At 45.7% G+C, this 23,932-nt stretch overlaps 1 protein-coding gene across 4 annotated transcripts in view; it reads left to right on the forward strand.

Moving 5' to 3' along the window:
• Eva1a (eva-1 homolog A, regulator of programmed cell death) overlaps window positions 1-22,181 on the forward strand; it is a 49,233-nt gene extending 27,052 nt beyond the window's left edge. The window contains exons 1-3 of one of the 4 annotated variants that reach the window (XM_006236708.5): window positions 108-311; window positions 460-623; window positions 20,881-22,177. In XM_006236708.5, coding sequence (XP_006236770.1) covers window positions 518-623; window positions 20,881-21,254 — 480 coding nt within the window. In that variant the 5' untranslated portion in view covers window positions 108-311; window positions 460-517 and the 3' untranslated portion in view covers window positions 21,255-22,177. Of the gene's footprint in view, window positions 1-107; window positions 312-459; window positions 624-13,633; window positions 13,821-20,880 lie in introns of those variants that run through there. The other 3 variants (NM_001109243.1, XM_039108149.2, XM_039108150.2) reach the window with 3 other exon arrangements.
• Window positions 22,182-23,932: the final 1,751 nt, after the last annotated feature.

Below are 23,932 nucleotides of genomic sequence, written 5' to 3' on the forward strand. Positions count from 1 at the left end.
GGGATGGACATCGCCGGCCTGTCACCAGGGGTGGCATATTTTGACCGAAGGGACAATGCACCTACCTGATCAAAGTACATGTGTGATGTGAGATGTGTGATGTGGGCCATTGGTGCAGACTTCCAGAAAAGAACAGGAGCAGAGCGGTCCCTGAGGGGATGATGTGGTTGTAATGGACTGTTCCTCAAAGATGAACCTGGAGGAATGCTGTGAAACTCATGAGGACCGACCCCAGGGAGGGCTGTAGCGGAACGGTGAAAGGGGACAAGTCAGGAAAAACAGTGTGTTACTTTCTGCCTCCTGAAAACCTGGTACGTCCCCTCATTAAGACAAGACACAGATCTTCGTGGCTCCCTGACTGGGAAAGATGGCTTCCTTTGGGAACCTGGTTCTTTATTACTGAGCACAACCCCAGGAAAGCAGATTGTGTTTCATTGCTCATGTTGTGTCTCCAAACAGGAGAGGAGAGGGAGGGGCCGTGCTGAGCCTGAAGAAGTGTCCAGGAGCTCTTCTCCCAATGCCACATGAAGCTGCCCTCAGCCCCAGCACAGAGCCAGTGGCCGCGCAGCCCTTGGAGATGGCTTTGCTCAGCAGCATCCTGGCAGCCTGGGCCTATATCTCAGGTGGGTGCTGATGACTGCCGGCCAGGGCTGGGACCCGGGCTGCTTCCCTTTGCCTGGGTCTGGTCTTCTACTAGGAGAGAAGTGAGTGGTCACCAATAGGGAGGCTCTGCTCCATTGGGTTGGAGATGAAAGTTCTTCGGGTTACTATTTAAGCGGGATGTTCTCTAATTTGGCAGGTGAATACCGAACAGCTTTGTCTGTCTGGAGAAATGCTTAGTTTCCTTTAGTTATGGAATACTGCTGGTTTCCCTTCTCAGCACATCAACCAAAACAGAGGAATCCTCCAGCCTGAAAATTTCTGTAGTCTCAACCCCATACAGGCCTGCCCCTCTCTCTCTCTCTCTCTCTCTCTCTCTCTCTCTCTCTCTCTCTCTCTCCCTCCCTCCCTCCCTCCCTCCCTCCCTCTCCCTCTGCCCCCTTTCCCCCTCCCCTCTCCTCCTCTCCCCTCCCCTCTTTCTTTGTGTGTGTGTGTGTGTGTGTGTGTGTGTGTGTGTGTGTGTGTGTCTGTGTGTGTGTGTTTCGGGGGTCATCTGAAATGTTTAAGAACCCTCTGGAAGAGAGGGAGCCAGGAGGTATGTGAGTCTTGGAGACACTGGTGTTTAATGGCCTCTTCATGATTCAAAGCTGTGCTCTTCAGCAAGATGGCTGACTTTCTTCTCAATATTTTCTTTTCTGACAACCAGACACTGCAAAAATATAAAAGTTGCTATTTAATAACACATGGAAATGCTTTATCATTTGAATGATCAAACTTCTGTCTTGCCGGAGTGGCCGTTTTAATGTTTAATGTTTGGATAACTTGCTTGTGTTTTGTTTTGCCTGGAGTTGTATGGATGTTGTATGAAGGATGCGAAAGATCCAATTCGACTCCCTTTAAGGGAAGAGTTTTATTTTCTGATTTTCCAGCCGAGGTGCACATTGGCAACTTAAGGATTCAAATGTAAAACGCAATGCTTCTATTTACAATGGCTGGGTCATTGTAGGGAGACTTCTGAGGACCAGCCCGTCTGCCATTTGTGGTTGGCAGGATGGAGCATGTCTGAGTTACTTTCCCGTTGGGTTGACAATGCCCTGAGAAAAGCAACGTAAGAGAGAAAGGGTTTGCTTTAGCTCACACTTCAGGGGTAGTCCATCACGGTTGGGGAGTCAAGGTAGCAGGAGCCTGAGCCTGAAGTGGCCTGCAGTGTTGTCTCACAACCAGGAAGAGAGAGCAGCAAGTGTGGACATGCTGCTACTAGAGCCTTGTTCTCTGTCTACACAGCCAGGATCCTCTGTCCGGGAGATGGGCCACCTTTCCCAACTGAGACTGATTTTTTTCACATTAATTAACATAATACAATCCCCTAAAGGATGTGAAATTGGGAGGGGTAAGTAAGGACGAGTACAGGAGGAGCTGGGGAGGGGGAGAGTAGGTGACTATGATCAAAATACATTGCATGCAAGTATGAAATTCTCAAAGGGTTAATAAAAAACATTTTTTTAAAAAAAAGATCATCTGTCACAGACATTCTCGAAGGCGAGCCTTAATCTAGATAGTCCCTCACAGATGCACCTAAGCTCTGTCACGTTGACTGTCAGCATTAGCCACCACAGGGCATCTAGTCCTTGGGTGCCACACATCTTGGTTCTTCTCTCATGACTTAGAGAATACAACTCTTATCCTGTTTAAGGAAGGCCTCCTTCCTGGGCATCCACACACTAGTGGGATTTCGCTCTGATATTTTTATAAATACAGCTTCTCACAGGCTGTCTTCAAATGCCCCATGTGCTTGTGCCACCAGTGTGGTTTATGCTGGAGACTGAATCCAGGGCTTCACGCAGGCTAAGGAAGCACGCTACACACTGAGCTACCCTTCTCCAGCTGTGTGGGGATAAAGAACACTGAAGCCAGAGTAGGTACATTTGGGGCTGTGACAACATGTTTGCACAGTGACTGGAGGAGGGTCCACCTACTCTGCCATGAAAAGACTTCCCCAAAGTGAAGCAGAGGGCAGTGGGAGGGTCTGGGATCTCCACAGGCTCAAGGATACCTGCAAACTATCTATTGGATGAAAGGGCCTCTGGAGAGAGCAAACAGTAGTGGACTTTGTCTCTCTACTCGGTACAGGGGGGCACCTGGCAAGTTTCCATTTTGACCAGCCTGACCCTGAGTTGTGACCAATGAATGTGGCAATTCATTGGATTGGCTGCTGTTTCCAGGGTGTCATGTGATCTTGTTGAGTCTGAGAAAGCTCATGGCCCTGTTTTTCTGTCTCCTCCAACCTTGCTTCTCCTTACGCCATTACTCTGGAATCAAGTGTTATGTGGGATGCAGTAAAACTTCTGCATGTGAGGGGGGGATGCTGAGGAGACAGCTCTGCTGTGGAAAGCACACGCTACCAAGCTCGACAACCTGAATTCGGATTCCAGGATCCACATGGCAGAAAGAGAGAACCAGCTTCGCTAGTTGTCCTCCACATACATGCTGTGGCACCGGTGCCACCCTCATCCCCCACCCTGTTAATAAATGTGGACATTTTTAAAAAATTAATAAGCATGGGCTAAAATTTAAAGCAAATGCCAGAAAGTGGAAATTTAGATCTCTAAAATGAGATTCATTATGTGTAATAACAAGACAGTGAGCGGCCGGAGAGATGGCTCAGTGGTTAAGAGTACTATCTGCCCTTCAGGAGGACCCGAGTTTAATTCCCGGCACCCACATGGCAGCTCACAACAATCTGCATGTAACTCCAGTTCCAAGGAATCTCACACCTTCACACCAATGCACATAAAATAAAATAATAAGATAAAAATGATTAGAAATTAATTCTGAGTGGCTAAATAGATGGCTTAGTAGTTAAGAGTGAATACTACTCTTGTAGAGAACCCCAAGCTTAGTTCACCCCGCTCACACATGACAGCTCCCAACCCCAGTAACTTCTTCACTAGAAGACCCTCTTCTGGTCCCCACAGTCACCTGTGTGTAGGTGCACATACTCACATATGAATACACACAAATAACAATTTTTGATGATTCTGAAATCAGGAACATGCTTCGATTATAAAGGCAATAGTTTTTTTTAAAACACAAAGATGAATAAAATAGGTAAAAATAGTTATTGTCCATGAGGATAAATTAGAAGCAAATATAAAAATATGGCAGGAGAGACTTGTAGCAACCCTTTGATCTCACCTGGCTTTCTCCCATGCCATTTCCCCTCTATCAGGTTGTTAGTTTCAATAGGACCCAATCTCTCCAGCTTAGTCTCAGTGCTTCGGTTGTATGTTGGTTGATCTTCAGTGTCACCCTAAATGGGTTGAAAGGTGACTAGAATTTGGGGCACATGTCCAGGTTTGTCTAATAGGTTTTTCAGAGATTGGTACATGGAAAGTGAGCCAAGTAGGGAAGACTCATCTTGAGTGTAGATGTCTCTATTCATAGGCTGCTGGTTCAAGTAGAACCAAAAAAAAAAAAAAAAAAAAGAGGAAGAAGGGGGAAACACGTGCACAGGTGGTATCTTAGTGCTGTTTTCTGAGGCTTTGATAATAACAACCCTGAATAAAAAAAAAAAACTTAGGTGAGAAAGAAAGGCTTCATGTTAGCTCACAATTCCAGATTAGAGTCCAAAAACTACAGAAAGTTAAAGTGACTCGAACTTGAAATGACTAGTCATATCCACAGTCAAAAGCAGAGAGAGAATGAATGCATGCATGCTTGCAGAATAGGATTCTCCCCTGAATAGGGAATGGTGCCACCCAGAGTGGGCTGGGTCTTCCCAACTCAACTCAAACAAGACAATCCCCTCATAGACATGGAAACAGGCCAACTTGATCTAGACAACCGTCACTGAGGTTTCCTCTCTATAAAAGTCAAGATTGTGTTAAGTTGGTAATTACAGTGCTATACTTTCTGGGTGGTGTGTTTCTTGCTGCTAGCATTGATTGTTCATATCAGATTGCAGGTCAGTCCACCTTTCAGTGGGGACTTCAACCAGAATCCTCCAGGAGGTTTCCAGCCCTTCAGCCTGCATCATTTGTCCTTCTTATTCTGGGGACATCCAGCTGCTCTAACAATTGAGCAGGGATTGGCTTCCTCAGCTTTCCAGCTTGGAGACTGGAGGACGCTATAACCTCTGATCATGAATCTAAGTTCTCCCTCTGCCTTATTCATTCTGTTCCTCAGAAAAATCCTGACCAACAATGCAAACTGCTTCTTGTCCACCCTTGAGGCCCATTTCTTTAGCAACATGTCTGGGACTTGCTATTGCACACAATTGTCTGTCTTGGTTCCTTGGTTCTTTGTCTAATGAGTGTGTGTGTGTGTGTGTGTGTGTGTGTGTGTGTGTGTGTGTGTGTGTGTATGAGAGAGAGAGAGAGAGAGAGAGAGAGAGAGAGAGAGAGAGAGATATGGTGGTCATATGAGGTGTTTGAATATTCTAGGAGAGATCGAGAATGCTTTGTAAATCTGGGAGTCCTCTATTTGCCTCTTTCTTAGCCCAAAGTTGTGCTTTTCTGCAAGATGTCTGACTAGTTGAGGGTGTCTCAGACAGTGTTATACAGAGTCAGCTTGCTCTCTTATTACATGTGCAACCCTCCCACTTGAGTGAGGTCTTTTTCTTTTGGCTTTTGTTTTGTATCTGTTAGCTGGCATTTCTGGATGTTGTTTGAAGAGGAAGAATCTGGGGTTCTGATTAAATTTCCTTTGGGGAAGGGCTCGCTTTACTCTCTGATTCTCCAGATAGGGTTGGTGGTTGTGCAGGGAGAAGCCAGCAGACCCACATGGCCTCTGATCCCAGCCGAGCCTGTCACATAGATACAACTTGTCCCATGTATATGTGGCATGAATCTCATGCTGTAACTACAGTAGAATGTGCTGGCTTTTCACAACAGCTACCCCAACATTAACCATTTCATAACTAACGATGTCAGTTCAACAAAACACTCCCTGAAAAGAGATGATAAACTGTGTAACCCAGACGGGCTCCTAACTCATGGCAATGCTCCTGCCTTGGCCTCACAGGTACTGGTATTACAGTTATAATCACCAAACTTAGAATGACTCTTAAAGAAAAAAAGTTACTAAGGATAAGATGTTTAAATTTATAACATATAAAAAATCACAAATTTAATCAAAGAGTCCCAAGGAAAGAGTCCCAGGAGAATGGCGACAGAGGACAAGGACTGGCAGTTTGCATAAAGAAAAATGAAAATGGCTGCTAAAGCTGCAGAGTTTAAAGTTCTAGCAAATCCATGAACAGTGAGGACAGGGTGGAGGTTCAGGAAGGCAAGTGCATGCATGCAGAAGCCGATGGACTCACAGACGGATGGGTGCTCTCTGGGGAGCAGTTTGGCAGAATCTGCCCAAAGCCTTAAACTCGCATATATTACACCTTCAGCAACTCCACTGCCAAGAATTTCTTCTAAGGGAATAATTAGAGATCGAGGCAAGCACATTACTATGAGGACAAGAACTCTCAAAATCAGTTTGATGGAAAAGATGAGGAAAATTTGCCGAACAGGATATGAAATAGGAATATGTAAATGCTGTGCAATGAAGGGGATGAGAACAGGCCTGTATAAGGTGTAGTGTGTGTAGCCCTGCTGTCTGTCTGCTTTAAATGGGACTGCATTCTGCTCTAATTGTGAGTGCTAGATCAAGTAGGTGACTGGGTGCTTTTTATATTATCTTGATTTTAGCTATATTTTTTGTATGGTGTGTGTGTGTGTGTGTGTGTGTGTGTGTGTGTGTGTGTGTGTGTGTGTGTGTGTGTGTGGTACTATATGGAGATGTGTGTACATGCCCAGAGGACAGCTTCAGCTGTCATTCTTCAGGTACTCTCTGGCCATCCAGTAAGCCTCAGGAATCGGCCTCCCTCCACCTTCTAGGCCCTGGGATTAAAAGCATCCATACTCATCCCTGGATTTATTTTTTTTAAATGTGGGTTCTAGGAATCCATGTGCTTGCAAGGCAAGCGGTTTATATACTAAGCCCCAACAGAGCCTGCTTAGCTGTATTCTGTAAGAATAGTATTCGACTGGAAGACATACATTAGATAATTCCCATTTCTCTGTCTTCTTGAGCTCTGTAGCTTTCTGAGCTCAGCCTAGACTAGATTTCTATGTACCTAATTCAGAAATAAGATTTTTACCTGCCAACGGGTCTTCTTTACAGTGGTTAAGGTCTGTCTGCTCACCCCTTCCACTCTTCCATTACCCCTTCATGCCCCTCCATCACTGATGTGGTTTGAACTCTATCTTGAATTTGCCCAAATTACCATAATGGTACTGTCCACCATCATCCTACCTCTCATCCTGCTGGATCTGTATTTTTGTGGTAAAATGGCGTCTATAGTGCTGGAGTGAGGGTGCAGTTTACTTTATTTTATTGTTGTCTTGGGCTCCCTCTGCAGGACTGAGGACTGGAGTTCAGATCCCCATCACCCACATAAGTGCCAGTGAGTGTGGTGGCCTGCCAGCAATCCCAGCACATGGGAAGTGGAGACCAGGGACCCTGAGCTAGCTGGAGTGCCAGACTAGCCAAACGACTGGGTTCTGAGCTCAAGAGACAGACACTGACTTAATATGCAAGGTGGGGCCATCAAGGAAGCCACCACCAGATGTTAACCTCTGGCCTCCCTCTCCATAAATGTGTGCACACGTATTTGAGCAGGCATACACACAGGCACACGTCACTTGAACATACACATACCAAAAATAACCCAAGTGCTTTGCATGATCTAACTGTTACTGATAGTGTAAAATCATGGCCGTCTAGCGGAGCCGTCTAGCGAGGCTGTGGAGTTCTCGCACTCCTCCATGTTTCCCTGACTCCTGTTTTATTCCTTCTGTCTCAGCACTTGTATTGGGACAGTTAACATTTCCTCTCTTAACCATTTGCAAGCAACTCCTTACCCAGAATACAATGCTTTATAAATGGGGTAATATCATTAATAATAATAGCCTCATTAATAGTTCCTAGTAGGGTCATTAGAAAGAATAAATGGACTAGTTACTCATTTTAACTTAATGATTGGGCGATTCGGTGCATGTGCCTGGCTCCGGCTGGCTTCCCTCCTTGTAGAGTTTTCCTTTAAAGTTACCTTCTCAGTGAGTTTCTTGCTGGTCACTGTCTGCCATCAGCACACTATACATTGAGCTGGTCTTGTCCTCTCCTATATTTCTCCTTAGCACCCTATGAAAAGACATAGAAGGACGTCTAATCTCAGAGCCTCCCGCTCCATCCATTCCCACTCGCAGGCTTTGGTATGTCCATCGTCACCTTCCCCTTATGTTATATGTGAGTAGTGAATCAAATATATTGTCTGCACTGAGCTTTGCCCACTAAGCATCATGTCCCAGAGACACTGCAGGGCAGTAGAGAGAACCTTCTTTGTTCTGTTAGACAATGTCTTCCTTCTCCATAGCCGTCCCCTTGCCAGCGGCTAGTGGGCATGCTTAGATCTTTCTCAGCAGTGATAGGTAACCATGGCATACATGATCCAGTACGTGTCCAGAATCAGTTTCCCAAAGTACAATGGCTGGATCATGTCTTGTCCACATTCTAAGGACAGATGTCACTAAGTTGCCACCTAGAGAGCTTTTCTAATTCACCCATTTATAAAGAGATATATGCAAAGCCCCGGAACAGGATTGTTTTTGACAATCTGATAGATGAGAAAGACTCCCTAGGTATCATCTAATTTTTGTAGGCCAGGAGTCAGCAAATTCTGTTTTTCTATAAACTTCCAGAGAGTGTTTTCAGCTTTGTAGTTCAGCCTATGTTCTACCAGTTTAACTCCAGTGTAACCCAAAAGCAGACAGGCTATATAACTGGACAGCCCACCTTCCTTCCAGTGGAGCTTTGTGTATAAATGAGGGAGTCCTTTCAACTGTAGCTGAGGCCACAATGTTCCAGTCCCTGTTAGGGTGACATTTTTCACAGGACAGAGACCCATGCCTATTACTTTTTCTGTACTCAGATCCATTCCAAATTTTCCCTATTAGTTATTTCTTTTCTTTAAGAAATATTTACTTTTTATTTGTGTGTTTGGATGTTTTGCCTGCATATGTACCACCTTTGAGGAGATCGGAGCAGGCCATGAGATACCCCAGAACTGGAGCTCAGATGATTGTGAGCTCTTTTGTGGGTGCTGGGAACTGAACTCTGATCCTCTGGAAGAGCAACTGGTGCTTTTAACTGTTGAGTTCCCTCTCCAGCACCGTTGCTTGTTTTCTTAATGCTTTTCTTTATATATTGATCCTGTTTTTCTGATCATACAACTACTCTAATCTGCCATTTGATTTTACATATAGTAGTATTTTAGTGAAGAGGTTTTGCTGCGTCCATTGAAGGGGTGTGTGTGTGTGTGTGTGTGTGTGTGTGTGTGTGTGTGTGTGTGTCCCCGTCTGTCCATCTGTCCGTCCATCCATCTGTGTCCATGTGTATGTGTGCCTGAGGAGCCCAGATGAGGGTGTTGGATCCCCTGGAGCTGGAGTTACCAGTAGTTAAGAGGAGCCTGATGTGGGTGCTGGGAACTGAACCTGAGTCCTCTGTAGGAGCAGCCAGTGCTCTTGACCACCAACCTCTCACCTCAGGTCCCCAGCTTATAAAACTTGGAGTCTCACATGCTAGGGACAATTTGATGACAGAGGGTTTCCTTTCATGTGAGTCCACTTGTCGATACACATGAGGAGCTATCCTGATGTGCAGCCTGCCTGCCACAGTTTCCTGAGAATCCTTGAAGGCAGTCAACAACAGATAAGCAATCAAGAAAGCAGCACTACACGCAAAGATACTCTTATCACCATCATTTTATTGTATTTTCTGTGTGTATGGCATTTTGCCTGCGTGCACCATTTATGTGCATCATGTGCATGCCTGGTGCCTGAGGAGGCCAGAAGAGGGTGTCAGCTCCCTAGAACCGAAGTCACAAATGGTTATAAGGTGCCATGATGATGCTGGGACTTGAACCCGGGTCCCCTGGAAGAGTGGTCAGTGCCCTTAAAAACTGAGAAATCTCTCCAGTACTTATTATTGCTATTTTTTAAAATAATTTTTTTCAATCAACTAAATATCTGAAAAGCCACTTTTGTAAATGGTGGTACATCACTGCCACTGGCTGAGCTACTGTAGCTGCAGTTATCTGGGGTTTGAAAAGGGATGTAGAACTAAGAGTAATGTATACAGTGTATGAAATATACTCAGAGAAAAATACATAAATCATTTGTGTACCTCGACTTGAGCCAAGTAAACACAAATAAATACATGCGTGTATATACAGGTAAAAAAGTGCCTGCACCCACTGAGATAGCTTGCTGGCCCCATTTCCTATTCTTCATATGTATATACATATACAAATACATGCATGATTTAACACACACTGTTCCGATATAAAGTGCCCCTCAAAAGGCTATGTCTATGGGGGTGTTGTTTTGGCAGTTTCTAGAAACTTTGGGAAATGGAGCCTAGTTAGAAGAGTAAGGGGTTCTTGTAAATACGTTTTCTCTGGCCTCTTCCTGTCTTCTTGGCTACTTATTGTCTGCCGTGAGGTGAGGTGACCAGCTCTCCTCTGCCACACACTGCCATGGCCATATCAGCCCAAGTGCAGGGGCCAAGTGACCCTGGATCCAATCCCCTGTGTCTTAGTTTCATTTCTGTTGCTGTGATAAAATCCCTGACTCAAGCAACTTTAAAGAAGAAAGGTTTTACTTAGCTTACAGTTGCAGATAACAGTCCATCATTGCAAGAAGTCAAGACAGTAATTTGAAGCAGTTAAGCCTATATCATATCTAATATCAAGGCCAGAGAGAAATGAATGCATGAATACCTGCTGCTTTGCTCACTCTTCCTTCTATTATACAGCCTAAGACCCAAGCCTAGGGAATGGTGCTGCCCGCAGTGGGCTTGAACTTCCCCCATCTATTAAGACCAGCAAGACAATCCTCCTCAAGCTGACCTTATCTAAACAGTCTCTTCCCAGATAACTCTAGATTGTGTCAAGATGACAACTTTGGTTCTGAAACTCTGAGCGAAAATAAATGTTTAAATTGTCTGTCTTAGATATTTTGGTTACAGAGACAAAAAGCTAACTAATTATACAAATACATACACATCCACACACTCATACATATAATAAACTTATGGACATATAATGAATGTATTAACTGAACTTTTAGAATTTATAGTCATGATTCGATTTAAATATCATTCACAATTTAACTTTTCAGCATATTTATGATAAACACATGAACTGGGTTCTGAGAACCCAAAGTGACTCATGGATTCTGCTTTCAAATTTCTCACTGTTATGGAGGCAATGGCTGTATAGCTGATTATAGAAGAAGTACATAAAGTGCTGCCTGGGCTGGAGGGACTAATTAGTCAGAGGACATGGACAAGCATTGGTCTTAGTCTTCAGCAGTGGTAAAGTGCAGTCAAGTATGCACCGGAGTCTTTATCTTTCTTGGACCCCAGGGAAGCTAGTTTTCTTTCTCTTGCTGTGATGAAATACCATGACCAAAAGCAACTGAGAGGAGGAAAGCACTTATTTCGTCTTATAGATTACAGCCCATCATTGACTGAATCCAGGACCTGGAGACCACAGAGGAGTGCTGCTTACCAGCTTGTCCCCCTGACTTCCTTTCTTATATAGCCCAGGCCCACCTGACCAGGGATGGCAACTCCCTCAGTGGGCTGGACCCTCCTCCATCCAATAGCAATTGAGAAAACGACCTCAAAGATATGGCCAGAGGCCAGTTTGATCTGGGCAGTTCTTCAGATGAAGATCTGTCTTGCCAGGCGATTTTGGTTTGTGTCAGGTTGACAAAAAACAAAGGAATACACTAAGAAAGGAGACAAGTGAGCTGTGAACTCCATAGGCACTGGGGATGTGGAAGCTTCCTTGTGGAGTGCTTACTGCCTAGTGGGTGGGGAGAGAAGGTGAAGGGGGCCAAAGGAGCAGAAGTCAGGCTGGCCCTGCATGGGGCACATTCTACAGTATTCCTTGATCCTAAGCAGGAATGGAGAGACTGAGGGAGATTTCCTTCCAGCATTTCAGAGAGGCCTGGAGTGTTGCTGGAAGACTTACCTTTCCTATGGTGTAGCACAGAATCCCACAAAGAGCCATGTGTATAGTGATGCTCAGTGAAGAGATTCTGCTGAGCTCTTCCTTAATTCACACAACCCTGCTACTCTCCTTAGAGAGAGCCCATTTCATAAGCATATTTCCTTCCCCTTTAAAGACTGAACACCTCGAGGAGTGCAAGAAACCTCAGGCAGAGAGCGTGGTACACTGGCTTGGAGACCAGCTGACCAGGCCAGATCTGGTGTGGCCTTCCTACAGTTTTCTGGGAACAATCTGACTTCCTGTCATGCAAATGAAATCAGCCTCAGGACCTCCCCTCAGGTCTCTTCCTGCCCAGGAAAACAATGACCCTGCAGGAAACAAGATAGAGTAATACATTTATTTTTATTTGTTAAAGGAAAACAACCAACAAAAGCCCTCTTCACCCTGCTTCCTGGGTAATTAACAGATGTCTGAGTGTGGTCAAGACCTGGGTGGGTCATTGGCCAAGAGAAAAGTGACCTGAGGCAGGAAATATTAGAGGAGTGTGAAAACAAACAGTTTAGAGCTCCAGTTTGATGTAGGCAGAAGGGTGAGTTAGCATTGATTCAAAGCAAGCTGGCTTTTTGCTTTGAAGCATCTGCTTGGTACCGGTGAGTCCTTTGCTCTGTCTGGTTGCTTTTACAGAACTTCTCTTGGCGTCTTTATCTGAGATGCTGCATGCAAAAGAAAATGTTTTCTTATATGTGAGAAAAACTAGTTAGGCTAGAATGAGAATAGCGGTTTCCAAAATGAAACCCATGTTGGTCTATGGCTATAATCTCAGCACTAAGGAACTGGATGCTGGAGGAGCAAGTCCAGTCTGGGCTACATAGCAAAATCCTATCTCATAAACAGACAAACAAAAAAACCCAACAACAAGTTAGGTCTGTGTAGCAAGTCGGTAAAGAGAGGGTATGAAAGTCACAATGACTGTTTTCATCGCAAGTATGGCTTTCCATCTCATGCACATAAGGACATGGATCACTCCAGTCTTAATGGTTAGCCATGGGTACTGGTACTTACCCATTGTCCTAAACTGTGCAATGTTTAAAGGTAGAAGATCAGCACAAAGACGCTTTTCCTGATCCTGACAAAGATTCAGTAAATGGGAGCTCCCTCTGTCTATCTGTCTGTCCATCTGTCTGTCTGTCCCTCTGTCTACCTATCCACCTGTTTTCTTGTCTGTCTTCTATCTTCTATCCACCACCCCTCTATCTTTCTTCCAACTTATCACCTGTCATCCATCTATCACTTGTCAATCACCTATCAACCTCCCTCTTTTTTTTTTTTTCTTTTTTTCGGAGCTGGGGACCGAACCCAGGGCCTTGCGCTTCCTAGGTAAGCGCTCTACCACTGAGCTAAATCCCCAGCCCCTCAACCTCCCTCTTTACCACCCCCCTTCCTTCCTGTTTTCATCCCTCTCCTCTTTCCTTTCATCCCTCCTTCCCATCCCTGAGAGTGTATGTGCATGTATATGCAATATGAATTTTTGTCTATGCCTGTGAACATTCTTTGGGTCCAACGTTGGGGAAGGGTTATCTTAGTTTCTTTCCCTTTGCTGTGAGCAAATGCCTGGTAAGGAGCAGTGTGAGAGACGGAAGATTTGTTTTGGCTCAGAGGCATGTGGTAGGAAAGGCCTATCCTCCTCCCTGCAGTCAGCAGTGGGGTGGCCAGGGTGCCAGGCCATGTCGGCACGGGGAGATCATAAACCCTGTCCGAGTCATCCCAGGTTTTGGCACCAATGTTGGGGTTTCGAATCTCAGCCCGTGCCCGGACACCTTGGTTCCATGTGGAGAGGTTTAATGGGAGAAGAGTAGAGGAAGAGAGGAAAGGTGGCCTGCCATGGGCACGTGGAGGGGGAGAAGGGGGCAAGAACAGAGAACAAAGAGCAAGAGGGGATAAGAGAAGGAGGAGGGGGCAAGCAGCTCCTTTTATGGTGTCAGACACAGCTGGCTGTTGCCAGGCAACTGTGGAGCGGAGCATACCTGGCTGCTGCCTAGTAGCTGTGGGGGTGGAGCTTAAACAGAATACCAGCAGTAGAGAATTCATGGTCGTGAGAATCTGTGACTGACTTACTACACCTTGAGTGATCAGAGAACAGACAGCATGGGAGGTAGGGCAGGGATATCCATCTACAGATCCATCCATCCTGTGACACACTTCCTTCAGCTGGATCCCACCTCCTACAGGTTTCATAACTCCTCCAAAGAGCAACACTCGCTGGGAGCTAGGTGTTCAGAAACGAGCCCAGAGGAACATTTCACATTAGACTACAAGGGGGTCCGGAGTGATTCTACTTGTGATGGGATTGGAAAGTAAGGGACTTCTCCAAGTTCTTACACTGTGTCTGTTCAGTGTTGGAGCATTTTGCCAATGTGAGTGTGTCAAAAACTCATGTTCTGAGACCAGGGTCTTGTAGTGTGTTAAAAAAATAAAACCCAAAACCATTTTTCCTCCCATACTTGTTAATAAGTGCCTAGGCCATATACTTCAGCCTGTTCTCTGACTTCTTATTAACTTATCATCCCTTTTATTCTAATCTGGATTCAGTTACATGGCTGGTTTCCTCTCATTGTCTTCTTGCCTTTGTCTCCTCAGGGTTCCTGGAGCTAATCTCTCCTTTATTCTATCCTAAATTCAGCTACCTGCTGGTTTATCTGTCTCCTCTGAGTTAACAGCTCTAATCTCCCCTGCCTCTATTCCCTAGAATTCTTTCTCTCCCTGCCCAATGTCCTACCTCCTATGTTCTGCCTCAGCTCATTGGCTATAAGCTTTAATTGGCAGGTGTTGCTATAAGAGATTCTTTCTACAGTAGTGAGTGGAGGTAAGTCTCCCAAGACACGGAGACGGGAACAGAGTTAGAGTCTGTTGACTGTTTTAATGGCCTGAACTCTCCAGAGGTCTTTAAAAGTGGTCTACTCCGAAAAAGTAATTTTTATTCACCTGATGCAGTTATCTTCTCAGAGACTTACTGCGAGTGAACTCACCTTTTGTAGCTCTCTCTGAACTCTGGCTGGCTGGTTCAACTCAGTTGTTCTGGCTAAAACTCCTCCCCAAGCTGACTGATTAGTCTGGCTTCTCTTAGCTTCTCACTGAATTGTTCTTGGCCTCAAATTAGCTGGCAGTTTGTTTTAATCTTCTGGCGCCTTCTTACTCTCTGGCTTTGCCTGCCTCTGATGACTTGCACTGAACTTTGTGAACTGACAGATAAACTCAGCCCTACTGCACTGCACTCGCTGTACTGATTCCCAACTCACCGAGCTCCCTGCCTACAGAGCAGCTGTCTCCACTGCACTGAACTCTTCTGACTGGACAGAATTGACTGACTAGAACTCAGAGATCTGCAGGCCTCTGTCTCCTGAGGGCTGGGATGTGTACCCCCACACCTGGGCTTAAGCTTGTCTTAACTGGAGGTTGCTCTATACCAGGCTGGCCAGAGCAGCCATGTCAAATTCCTCCACACTAAGTGTATTTCTAGCCTATCAGTGTGGACTATTTAATCAGAGTTCTGCCTTTACATCCCCTGCACCTTTTCAATGGCACATGGATGTGGCATCCTGTAATTCCAGTGCTGTGGAGGTGGGGATAGGATATGCTAGGACAAGCTGCTAGCTAGACTAGCCAGAAGGGGAAGTTAAGAGGCCCTGCCTCCAAAATAAGATGGACAGCAACCGAGGAAGACTTTGGGTGTCAGCTGTGGGCCTCCACTTGCACTTGTAAGTATGTGTGGGTTCACCACACACAAGCATGCAGGAAGCTAAACACTTGAATTGACTCAAAAGGATGTGTTCGTCTGAAGGAGCTCCTGCCTCCTGACTGTCAGTGTCTTATTTTACACACTGGCCATTTCTGCACTTGATGGAAGCTCAGTGTGATGCATACAGTTCATGTGTGGAAGGGGAAAGGACACCTTCAGTGAGAAGCTTCGGGCCATGATGGGGGTAGGGCAGGCAAACGCATTGTCAACCACAGGTGACTTCTCGGTTAAGAACGGCATGGGGAGAGGACAAGAAATTGTCTGTCAAAGGCATTGAAATCGGTTCTATTAAAGCCATCCAAGAGACTGGTGTGCTACATGCCCATGACCTCAGTTCTTAGGAGTTGGAGGCAAAAGGATCAGGATTTCAAAGGCAGCTTGAGCTACACAAGATGTAAGAGCCTATCTCAAAACTACTGTGTGTGTGTGTGTGTGTGTGTGTGTGTGTGTGTGTGTATAATATATATATATATATATATATATATATATATATATTAGAGAGAGAAAAGTTTGCTATTATTCCCCTCCTATGCACACTTTCCCACTGTAAAGAGAGTTTACCCTAGAGCAAAGCTCACAGCCAGAGCCCAGGCTCTCTTAGACTCAGAAATACAGGCAGGGTCAGTGGCCTAAAGGGTCCTGGGTGGTTGTGTGGGAACAGGAAGGACTCTGGGTTTCCTGACAAGCTGTCACTTCAGGTACAATGACCTTATTTCTGTCCTGTGCAGACAGTGGCAGAAAAATCAATGCTGGTAGCACCTGGGGGCGGGTGTTTCGAGCTGAGTCAAGCCTGCTTTAGAAGAAGGGACCGTTGGATCTCTCTGCACAGAGAGCAGCCAAGCCAGGACATGGCCCCTGGGGGAGGTTTGATTCTGGTAAACAACAGAACCCATTTTCCAGCAAATAGATTTTCATTTTGGTTTTTTTCCCCAGTGATACTCTTTTGAATTATCACTGAAGTGAGGTCTGATAAGGTCACCCGGACTGAGCCTCTCTTGCCTTTCAGAGATCCTTCCCCTGAGCCCTGACTCGACGCACTGCAGGTCTGTCTCTACATCTGCTCCTGTGTGCTGCCCACACGGCCCATTCACTCCATTCCAGTTATTTATTTCAGAGAGAGAGAGAGAGAGAGAGAGAGAGAGAGAGAGAGAGAGAGAGAGAGAGAGAGAGTTGCACACATGAAGGCCAGAGGCTGAAGTCTTCCTCTATCAGTATCTCCCCTTAGTTCTGGAGACAGGGTCTCTTGTTGAACTCACTGATTGGGCTCAGCTGTCGGGCAAGTGAGTCCCTGGGACCTCCCCGTAAATGCCTCTCCAGGTCTGGGGTTATAGTCGTGTGCCCATGCCTCAACTGTTACAGATGATGGGAACACACACTCAGATCCTGCTTGAGTAGCAGCAGCACGCATTGAGCCGTCTCTCCGTCCCTCTCCATCTGAACTTTGTCATGCACAATGAGACTCGAGGTTCCATGAGGCTGAGATGGAACCAGGCTGAAGTAACTACCTGAGGGGAGTGCCTCCCTCCTGCTACACAGTGGGAAGACAATTCATGGGATCGAGCCTCATGGCAGGTTCTGATGTCCCAAGTCACGTCCTATGCATCAGAGAGCTTAACGATTCTCTACTTTTGCTCAGGCCCACTATCAGCAAGTCTTGGAGCCTGGCTTATCTCCAGCTGACACCAGATAACAAATTGTTATTTGGTGAAACCGATCTAGATGTGCTTACTGGTTTTGTCAACTTGACACAATCCTAGACATATCTGATGGAGGAATTGCCTCTGTCAGAGTGACCTATAGGCAAGTCTGTGGGGGCGTTTTCTTGATTGATTGGTTGGTTGATTGATTGATTGATTGATTGATATGGGAGCCAGCCCACTGCGGCTGGTGCCTCCCCTGGGCAGGTGGTCTTGGGTTGTATAAGGAAGCAAACAGCAGTCTGGAAGCCAGGGCGTGTGTGCAAACCAGAAAGTAGCACTCCTCCATGGCCGTGGCTTATGCTCCTGACTTCAGGTTCCTCCCCTACTGACTTATCACCCCGAACTTTCGTCAGCGATGCACTGTGATTGGGTCATGTAAGCCAAATAAAGTCTTCCCTCTCCAAGTGCCCTTTGGCCATTTGTTTTATTACAGAAAGAGAAATCAGGATATGCAAAATCAAGAGACAGGTACCTTAAGCCCTCACTGTAAGGCCGACATCTCATGCTCTCCCACACAGCTACACATCTTGCACACCTGCACATCCTCTGGAACACTTTTCCTGATCTCCACATGGCTAACTCATTACAGCCATCTACTCTTACCTCAGAAATTATGTTTTTCTCATACCTGGTGATATAATTTTTCATTGTTGTGACCAATACAAGAAACAGTTTAAAGACTGGAGGATTTCTTTTGGCTCGTCATTTCCAAGGGTTCGGTCAAACACAGTGGAAAGCTGTGGTAGAACATGGCTGCTCACCTTACAGAATCCATGAAGGAGAGCAAAGGAGAGAACACCGGGTCCAGCGTGCTATTTTCTGTTCTTTTACCTTTATGTCGGCTCTAAGGCTTGATCTCAGTTTTCCAGGATTGCTCAGTAAGCACACCTGCTGAGACGGCTTGCCGGCCCTATCTTTAAGTCACTAACATGTGAAAATATGAGGAACAGTTCACTGGCTATCAATAAACGACTTAATGAACTTTAAGGGTCTGTTCTATAGAGCACACGTTATCCCCATAAGCACACAGATCTGAGTACCTCACTATGAAATGCATGCCCTCCCCAAGACAGGGTCTCATGCAGCTCAAGCTGGCCTTGAACTCAGTAGCTGGGGGTGATGATGAACTTAAACTCCCGATCCTCCTGCCTCCACTCCCAGATTGCTGAAATTACAGGTCTGTGCCACCTTACGGAGCTTTAAATTTACAAAGCTCTTCCATGCCATCTGGGATCCCATTTCTGTTGTTTGATGCTCCCTAATAACATGTTGATCCATGTTCCGAGTGGTTATAGACTGTGAAAATTGGTTGGCTGATGTATCGATCATCTCGGTTTGACCGATGTCTATGACCTTGGCCAGGTATGTCTTCATGACAGCTGTTTACCCCATGATTCTATTCTGTTGAGGGCATAACACCAGGGTCACCAAGGGCCCCACGGAGCGCACACCTCATCCATAGAACAATTATACTGTTCTCTAGCCAACCACCTTAGGCCTGCCTCCTCTTTCAGTGAACTTAATGAGGTCATTCCTCAATGCTTCGAGATGTGCTATAGATTGCACGAGTTACCCGTGGCTGAATACTAATTATCCCAACTTTAGAGGCCTAGAATAGCACAGATGGCTGGAGAGATGGCCTAGCAATTAAGAGCAGGGACTTTTTTTGGTGGAGGACCTGAGTTCAGTTCTCAGCACCCACAGCAGATGTTCATGTCTGCCTGTAACTACAGCTCTAGGGGACTCCATGGCCTCTGGCCTCCTAGGGTACTTGCACTCACATACACATGACCCCCACACACACACACATAAATGTGAATGTCACACACCTCAGCTTCTATGGTTCAGAAAGTCACATGTGGCTTAGCTGAGCTCTTTCAGTCAGGACTAGACTCTGTAGCTCTTTAGTTGAGAAAGCTGCTGGAAAGCCAAGCTTGCAGCACCTCACCTCAAGCTCCATCCTGACTCGATTCTTCCGAGTTCACCCACATGGCTGTTGGCAACTTCAGTCCTTTGAAGGCTGTTAGCTGGAGGCCATTGTTGACCCTGTGATACTTGGACCTCCATATGAACAACTTACCTACAGCAGCTGGCTTCAGCTTAGTGGGGAGTGGGAGTGGGGAGAATATCTGAGGGATGGGTATTGAAGCTCTATGTAACTTCATCTTAGAATCATCTATTACCTTTGTCATACTTTATAAGTTACTAGGGCCTGGGAAGACGACTTATTCAGTAAATTACTTGCCTTAGAAGTGCAAGGGTCTGAATAGGATCCCTAGGACCTACATTTTAAGGAGCCAGCCAGGGTGATATGTACTTGTAATCCCAGCATGATGAGGTGGAGGGTCCAGGTCAACTGGCCTACCCTTCCTTACATGGTCCAGGCTAACAAGAGCAGACAATGCCTGAAGGATACACAAGATTAACCTCTGGACTTGATATGCACACATGTACACACACACACACACACACACACACACACTTACACTGAGACATTTATACACACACACTCATACATAGTTACACTGACATATCTGACACATACACATACAAACACACACACTGACACATTTATACACACACACACACTCACCCATACTTATACTGACACATTCATACACACACACACACAAACACACACACTGACACATTTATACACACACACACACTCACCCATACTTACACTGACACATTCATACACACACACACACACACACACACAAACACACACACACATGCTCGTGTGCGTGCATGCACTAGCTCCAGACTTTAAGGAGAAGAGGTTGATTGACCAAGGGCATGGATACCAGGAGGCAGAGTCACCTCACAGTGATGGCAGTAATTCTGAAACTATGTATGATGAACGAAAACCTTCAGAAAGCAGGTCTTCATAAAGACACATGGCTCAAACTGAATAGTTATTTCATGTGGGAGGGGCTAAGTTATTAGTTTTTCTACCTTTTAATTTCTTGGGTCTTTTAACTTTAAAAATTATCTAAACTTTAGTATTAAAAAGTTGTTCTCTCTCTCTCTCTCTCTCTCTCTCTCTCTCTCTCTCTCTCTCTCTCTCTCTCTGTCTCTCTCTGAAATTAGCCAGACCCAAATGCTGCACATATGGTAATTTTTCATTTGGAAATAATTCCAAAGTTAAACTTGAAACCAGTGATAATTTCATATACCCCTGCCCATATCAGATGTGTTGTTAGCCAGTTGTCAATACTAATACCAATTCATTTATTCTGCCTTTCCCTTCTTTTCATTTTATCACATTTATGTATTTGTGTGTTTGTTTTCTGATACACTGTACCATGACGTGTGTGAAGGTCAGAGGACAAGGGGAGTCCATCTATTCTTTCTCCCCACCATGTGTCTTTCTGCACTAGAACTCAGGTCCTCAGTCTAGGGGACAAGAATCTATTCATTGAGCCATTTGCCACTCTCTTTTGTCTCTTTTTTGAGACAGTCTCACTCTGGCCTGGATGTCCCAGCAATCCTCCTGCCTCAGTCTCTCAAATGTTGGAATTGTTTATAGGCACAAGCCGCCATACCTGGCCTAATAATGCTGTTTGGAAACGTTATGAAATTGGCCCCTGGGAAGGCTGGTCTTGGTTGCCATTTAAGTTCAGGTCCTGGTGAGATTATTGGTCTGTGCCCCTGACACTGCATGGAGACATGGCTCCTGTCTGACTGACTCCTTCTCCTTCCTCTCTCTGCAGAAAACCCTGAGCGAGCCGCTCTGTACTTTGTCTCTGGCGTGTGCATCGGCCTGTTCCTGACCTTGGCAGCCTTGGTGATGAGAATCTCCTGCCACACGGACTGCCGGCAGGGTCCCCGGAGGAGGTGCTTGCAGGACCACGAGAGCAGCAGTGACAGCAGCGACAGCGAGGATGGTAGTGAGGACACAGCCTCGGACCTCTCGGTGCGCAGACACCGTCGCTTCGAGAGGACTTTGAACAAGAACGTGTTCACGTCTGCAGAGGAGCTGGAGCGCGCACAGCGGTTGGAGGAGCGCGAACGAATCATCAGGGAGATCTGGATGAACGGGCAGCCTGAGGTGCCGGGCACCAGGAGCCTGAACCGCTACTACTAGGGCTCAGTGTGGACGCCAGAACCTCTGCAGACCTGAAAAAGAGAGTGGGTTCTGCAGGCAGGGACGATGTGCACGAGCTGAGGCCAGCTCTGTTAATGTGGCCGGAGAGTGCAGAGCGCCAGCCTACTTCCCAAGAGCATTGGGGTTTGCTTTAGACTCTTGCCTCTGGAGAAATAGACAACCCAGGCAGGGGTATCTGCCTTTTCAGGTCTTGACACCCACCTGGACACACCAGCCCAAAGCTTCCCGGTCTTGGAAAGGTGCTAAGGATTTCCTCTCCAACCACGTGACAGCGATGTGATGAGCTGAAAGTCCTTCCGAAGTGCTCAGAAGTTTGGGCGGACTTGTGCTATTCCTTTACAAAAGGAAAAAAAAAGTCTCATAGCTGGAGAGCTGGGACATCAGGGTGACCATAACCCAGAAAATGTAATTTTCTAAAGGACTCCGTGTAGAGGAAGTGGTTTTGATTGAGATAGCATGATCCATGCTAATTATTTAAAGCTAATTTTTAAATGAAAAAAAAAATCTTGGCAACCTCTGCATTTTAACTGACACCTCAGGGATTAAAATCCTATTTTTTAGTCTAGTTCCCACCTCATTCATGAAGATGAATAGAACTTACTGTTTAATGAGATGTGTTGGAGACCTAGGACACATCAATAACCTCAGAGGATAAAGGGTTTTATTTTTTAGTAGTTTATGAAATATATATTGACATGTGTATTTGAAAATGCTGCATAAAAAATAGAAACCATGGGTCCTTCCCTTTTGGAGAGATAAGTCTCATGACTTCAGAGATTCATAATATTTAAATAATATTTTGTTTTAAAAAATAGTTTGGATTTCCAAGAAGAGAATGGAAACCAGAGGTGAGAATTAAAGCCAAAATTAGAATGGTGTCTAAAATAAACATTCCATGAAAATCTTCTGCTTCCTGTCTGTGTGGTCATGTATAAGCCTCTATGGTCACCTTTAGTTGTGGGCAAGTGTGGCCTCTGCTGGACCCCGTAAGGATTAAGGATTAAAAAGGGTCCCTGGAGATAAGGACTCTGTGTGTAGGTTATATGGTATGGTTGAGTTATTGCTAAGCAGATAGAGGAACTGAAGATTTACCTAAGGCAAGAGAGATCAGATAGTGACCCCACCCTCAGCCCTCCCCCTCTATGGAGAGAAGTTTGTAGGGATGGAATGCAGACACACCCTAAGGAAAGATGGGAGGAAGACTGCCATATTTGAACCTCGGTGACAGGATGAGACAGCATCCTCCAGGGCAGCAGTTCATAACAGTAGCAAAAGCACAGTTGTGAAGTAGCAATGAAATAATTTTTACGGTTGGGGTTCACAACGTGAAGAACTGTATTGAAGGTTTGCCGAATCAGGAAGGTTGAGAACCACTTGCTCTAAAGCATAAACAGGAAACAAGGTTTGTCATGGATTCCCCTCTCTTGCCATAGACTAGGACCCTTCCTGGTCCAACTGCACAAGCTGGAGCCTTCTTACTGGGAGGGCTTCTCCTCTGCCCATTGCCTCTGCCATGGAGTGTATACTGTTTATGGAAATTCAGTCTCAGGCTCACTAAGTGTACACTCATAATCTCCAGTTGCCAAGGATGACACAGTTTGCTTGAAGCCCTCTGTGTCTGGTCTGATTATTCCACTTAGACTAGCCTCCCCTTGGCTAGCAGTGCCAAAGACTGTAGTTAATTAGCATCTCTGCATCGGGATTTACATCCCTGTGCTTTGGGTCCCTTGGGGCCAATCACAGCAACCATCCTATTTCCTGGCCTGTTGATTGATGTCTTTGGTCCTGGTCTCCATCTCTTAGAAAAATGGAACAGTCAGTATCTCCCATCATCTTCGGGAGATGGGCTGGGTGATCATAGAGAGAAGTTACAGTCCTCACTAGACAGAGGCTGCACTAGTGGATGTGCCTGACAGGGTTCTAGGGCACACAACTATCTCAGTGGTCACTGAATCTTCATATCTTTCCACCAAGTCCCGAGGACACTATCTAAGGAACACAAGATACTGAGCGATAGTTTAACCAGTGACTTCCCTCTTTCGTGTAACAAGATTTCCACTTATTTTTAACCTGTCCAGTTTAGATTTGTAACACAATTTCTGGTTCTAGTTTCTATACAAGACACTTGTGCTTGTAATAGAGAGATATCCAACTTGAGAGAATTTATTGATTTATAAAACTCAAAGGGCAGAGGCGGATCGAGCTTCAGGGATGGCTGGGTTCAGAGAATCAGATACCACCAAGAGTTTAGATTTTCCTAACTCTGCTTTATCTCAGGTTTGTTGGTGGTGCTGGTGGATTTTTGTTTTTGTTTTTTGTTTTGCTTGTTTGTTCCTGCTGCAGATGCAACTGTAGCACACTTACATTGTCTTGAGTGCTAAGCTCCAACACAGCACATAGAGATTGTGTATGTGTGGGGTGCGAGCGTGTGGGGGCGGGGTAAGGAAGGAGAGAGGAGGGGAATATAAGGGTCATTTTGGGTGTGTGTTTTCTCTGCTGAGAAATACCAGCTGACCAAAGCCTGCCGAAATTTTTGGGAAACGTAAGGTGTCTCAAGGGCCCAAGGAAGCCTCTCTCCGCCTTGAGGCAGCTTGGCCTCTCTTGCCTTAGGGCGGCTTGCACCCACTTCCCTTAAAAGCATCCTGAGCTGACCAGCA

This window comes from Rattus norvegicus, chromosome 4 (genome assembly GCF_036323735.1).
Source record: "Rattus norvegicus strain BN/NHsdMcwi chromosome 4, GRCr8, whole genome shotgun sequence".
NCBI lineage: Eukaryota > Metazoa > Chordata > Mammalia > Rodentia > Muridae > Rattus > Rattus norvegicus.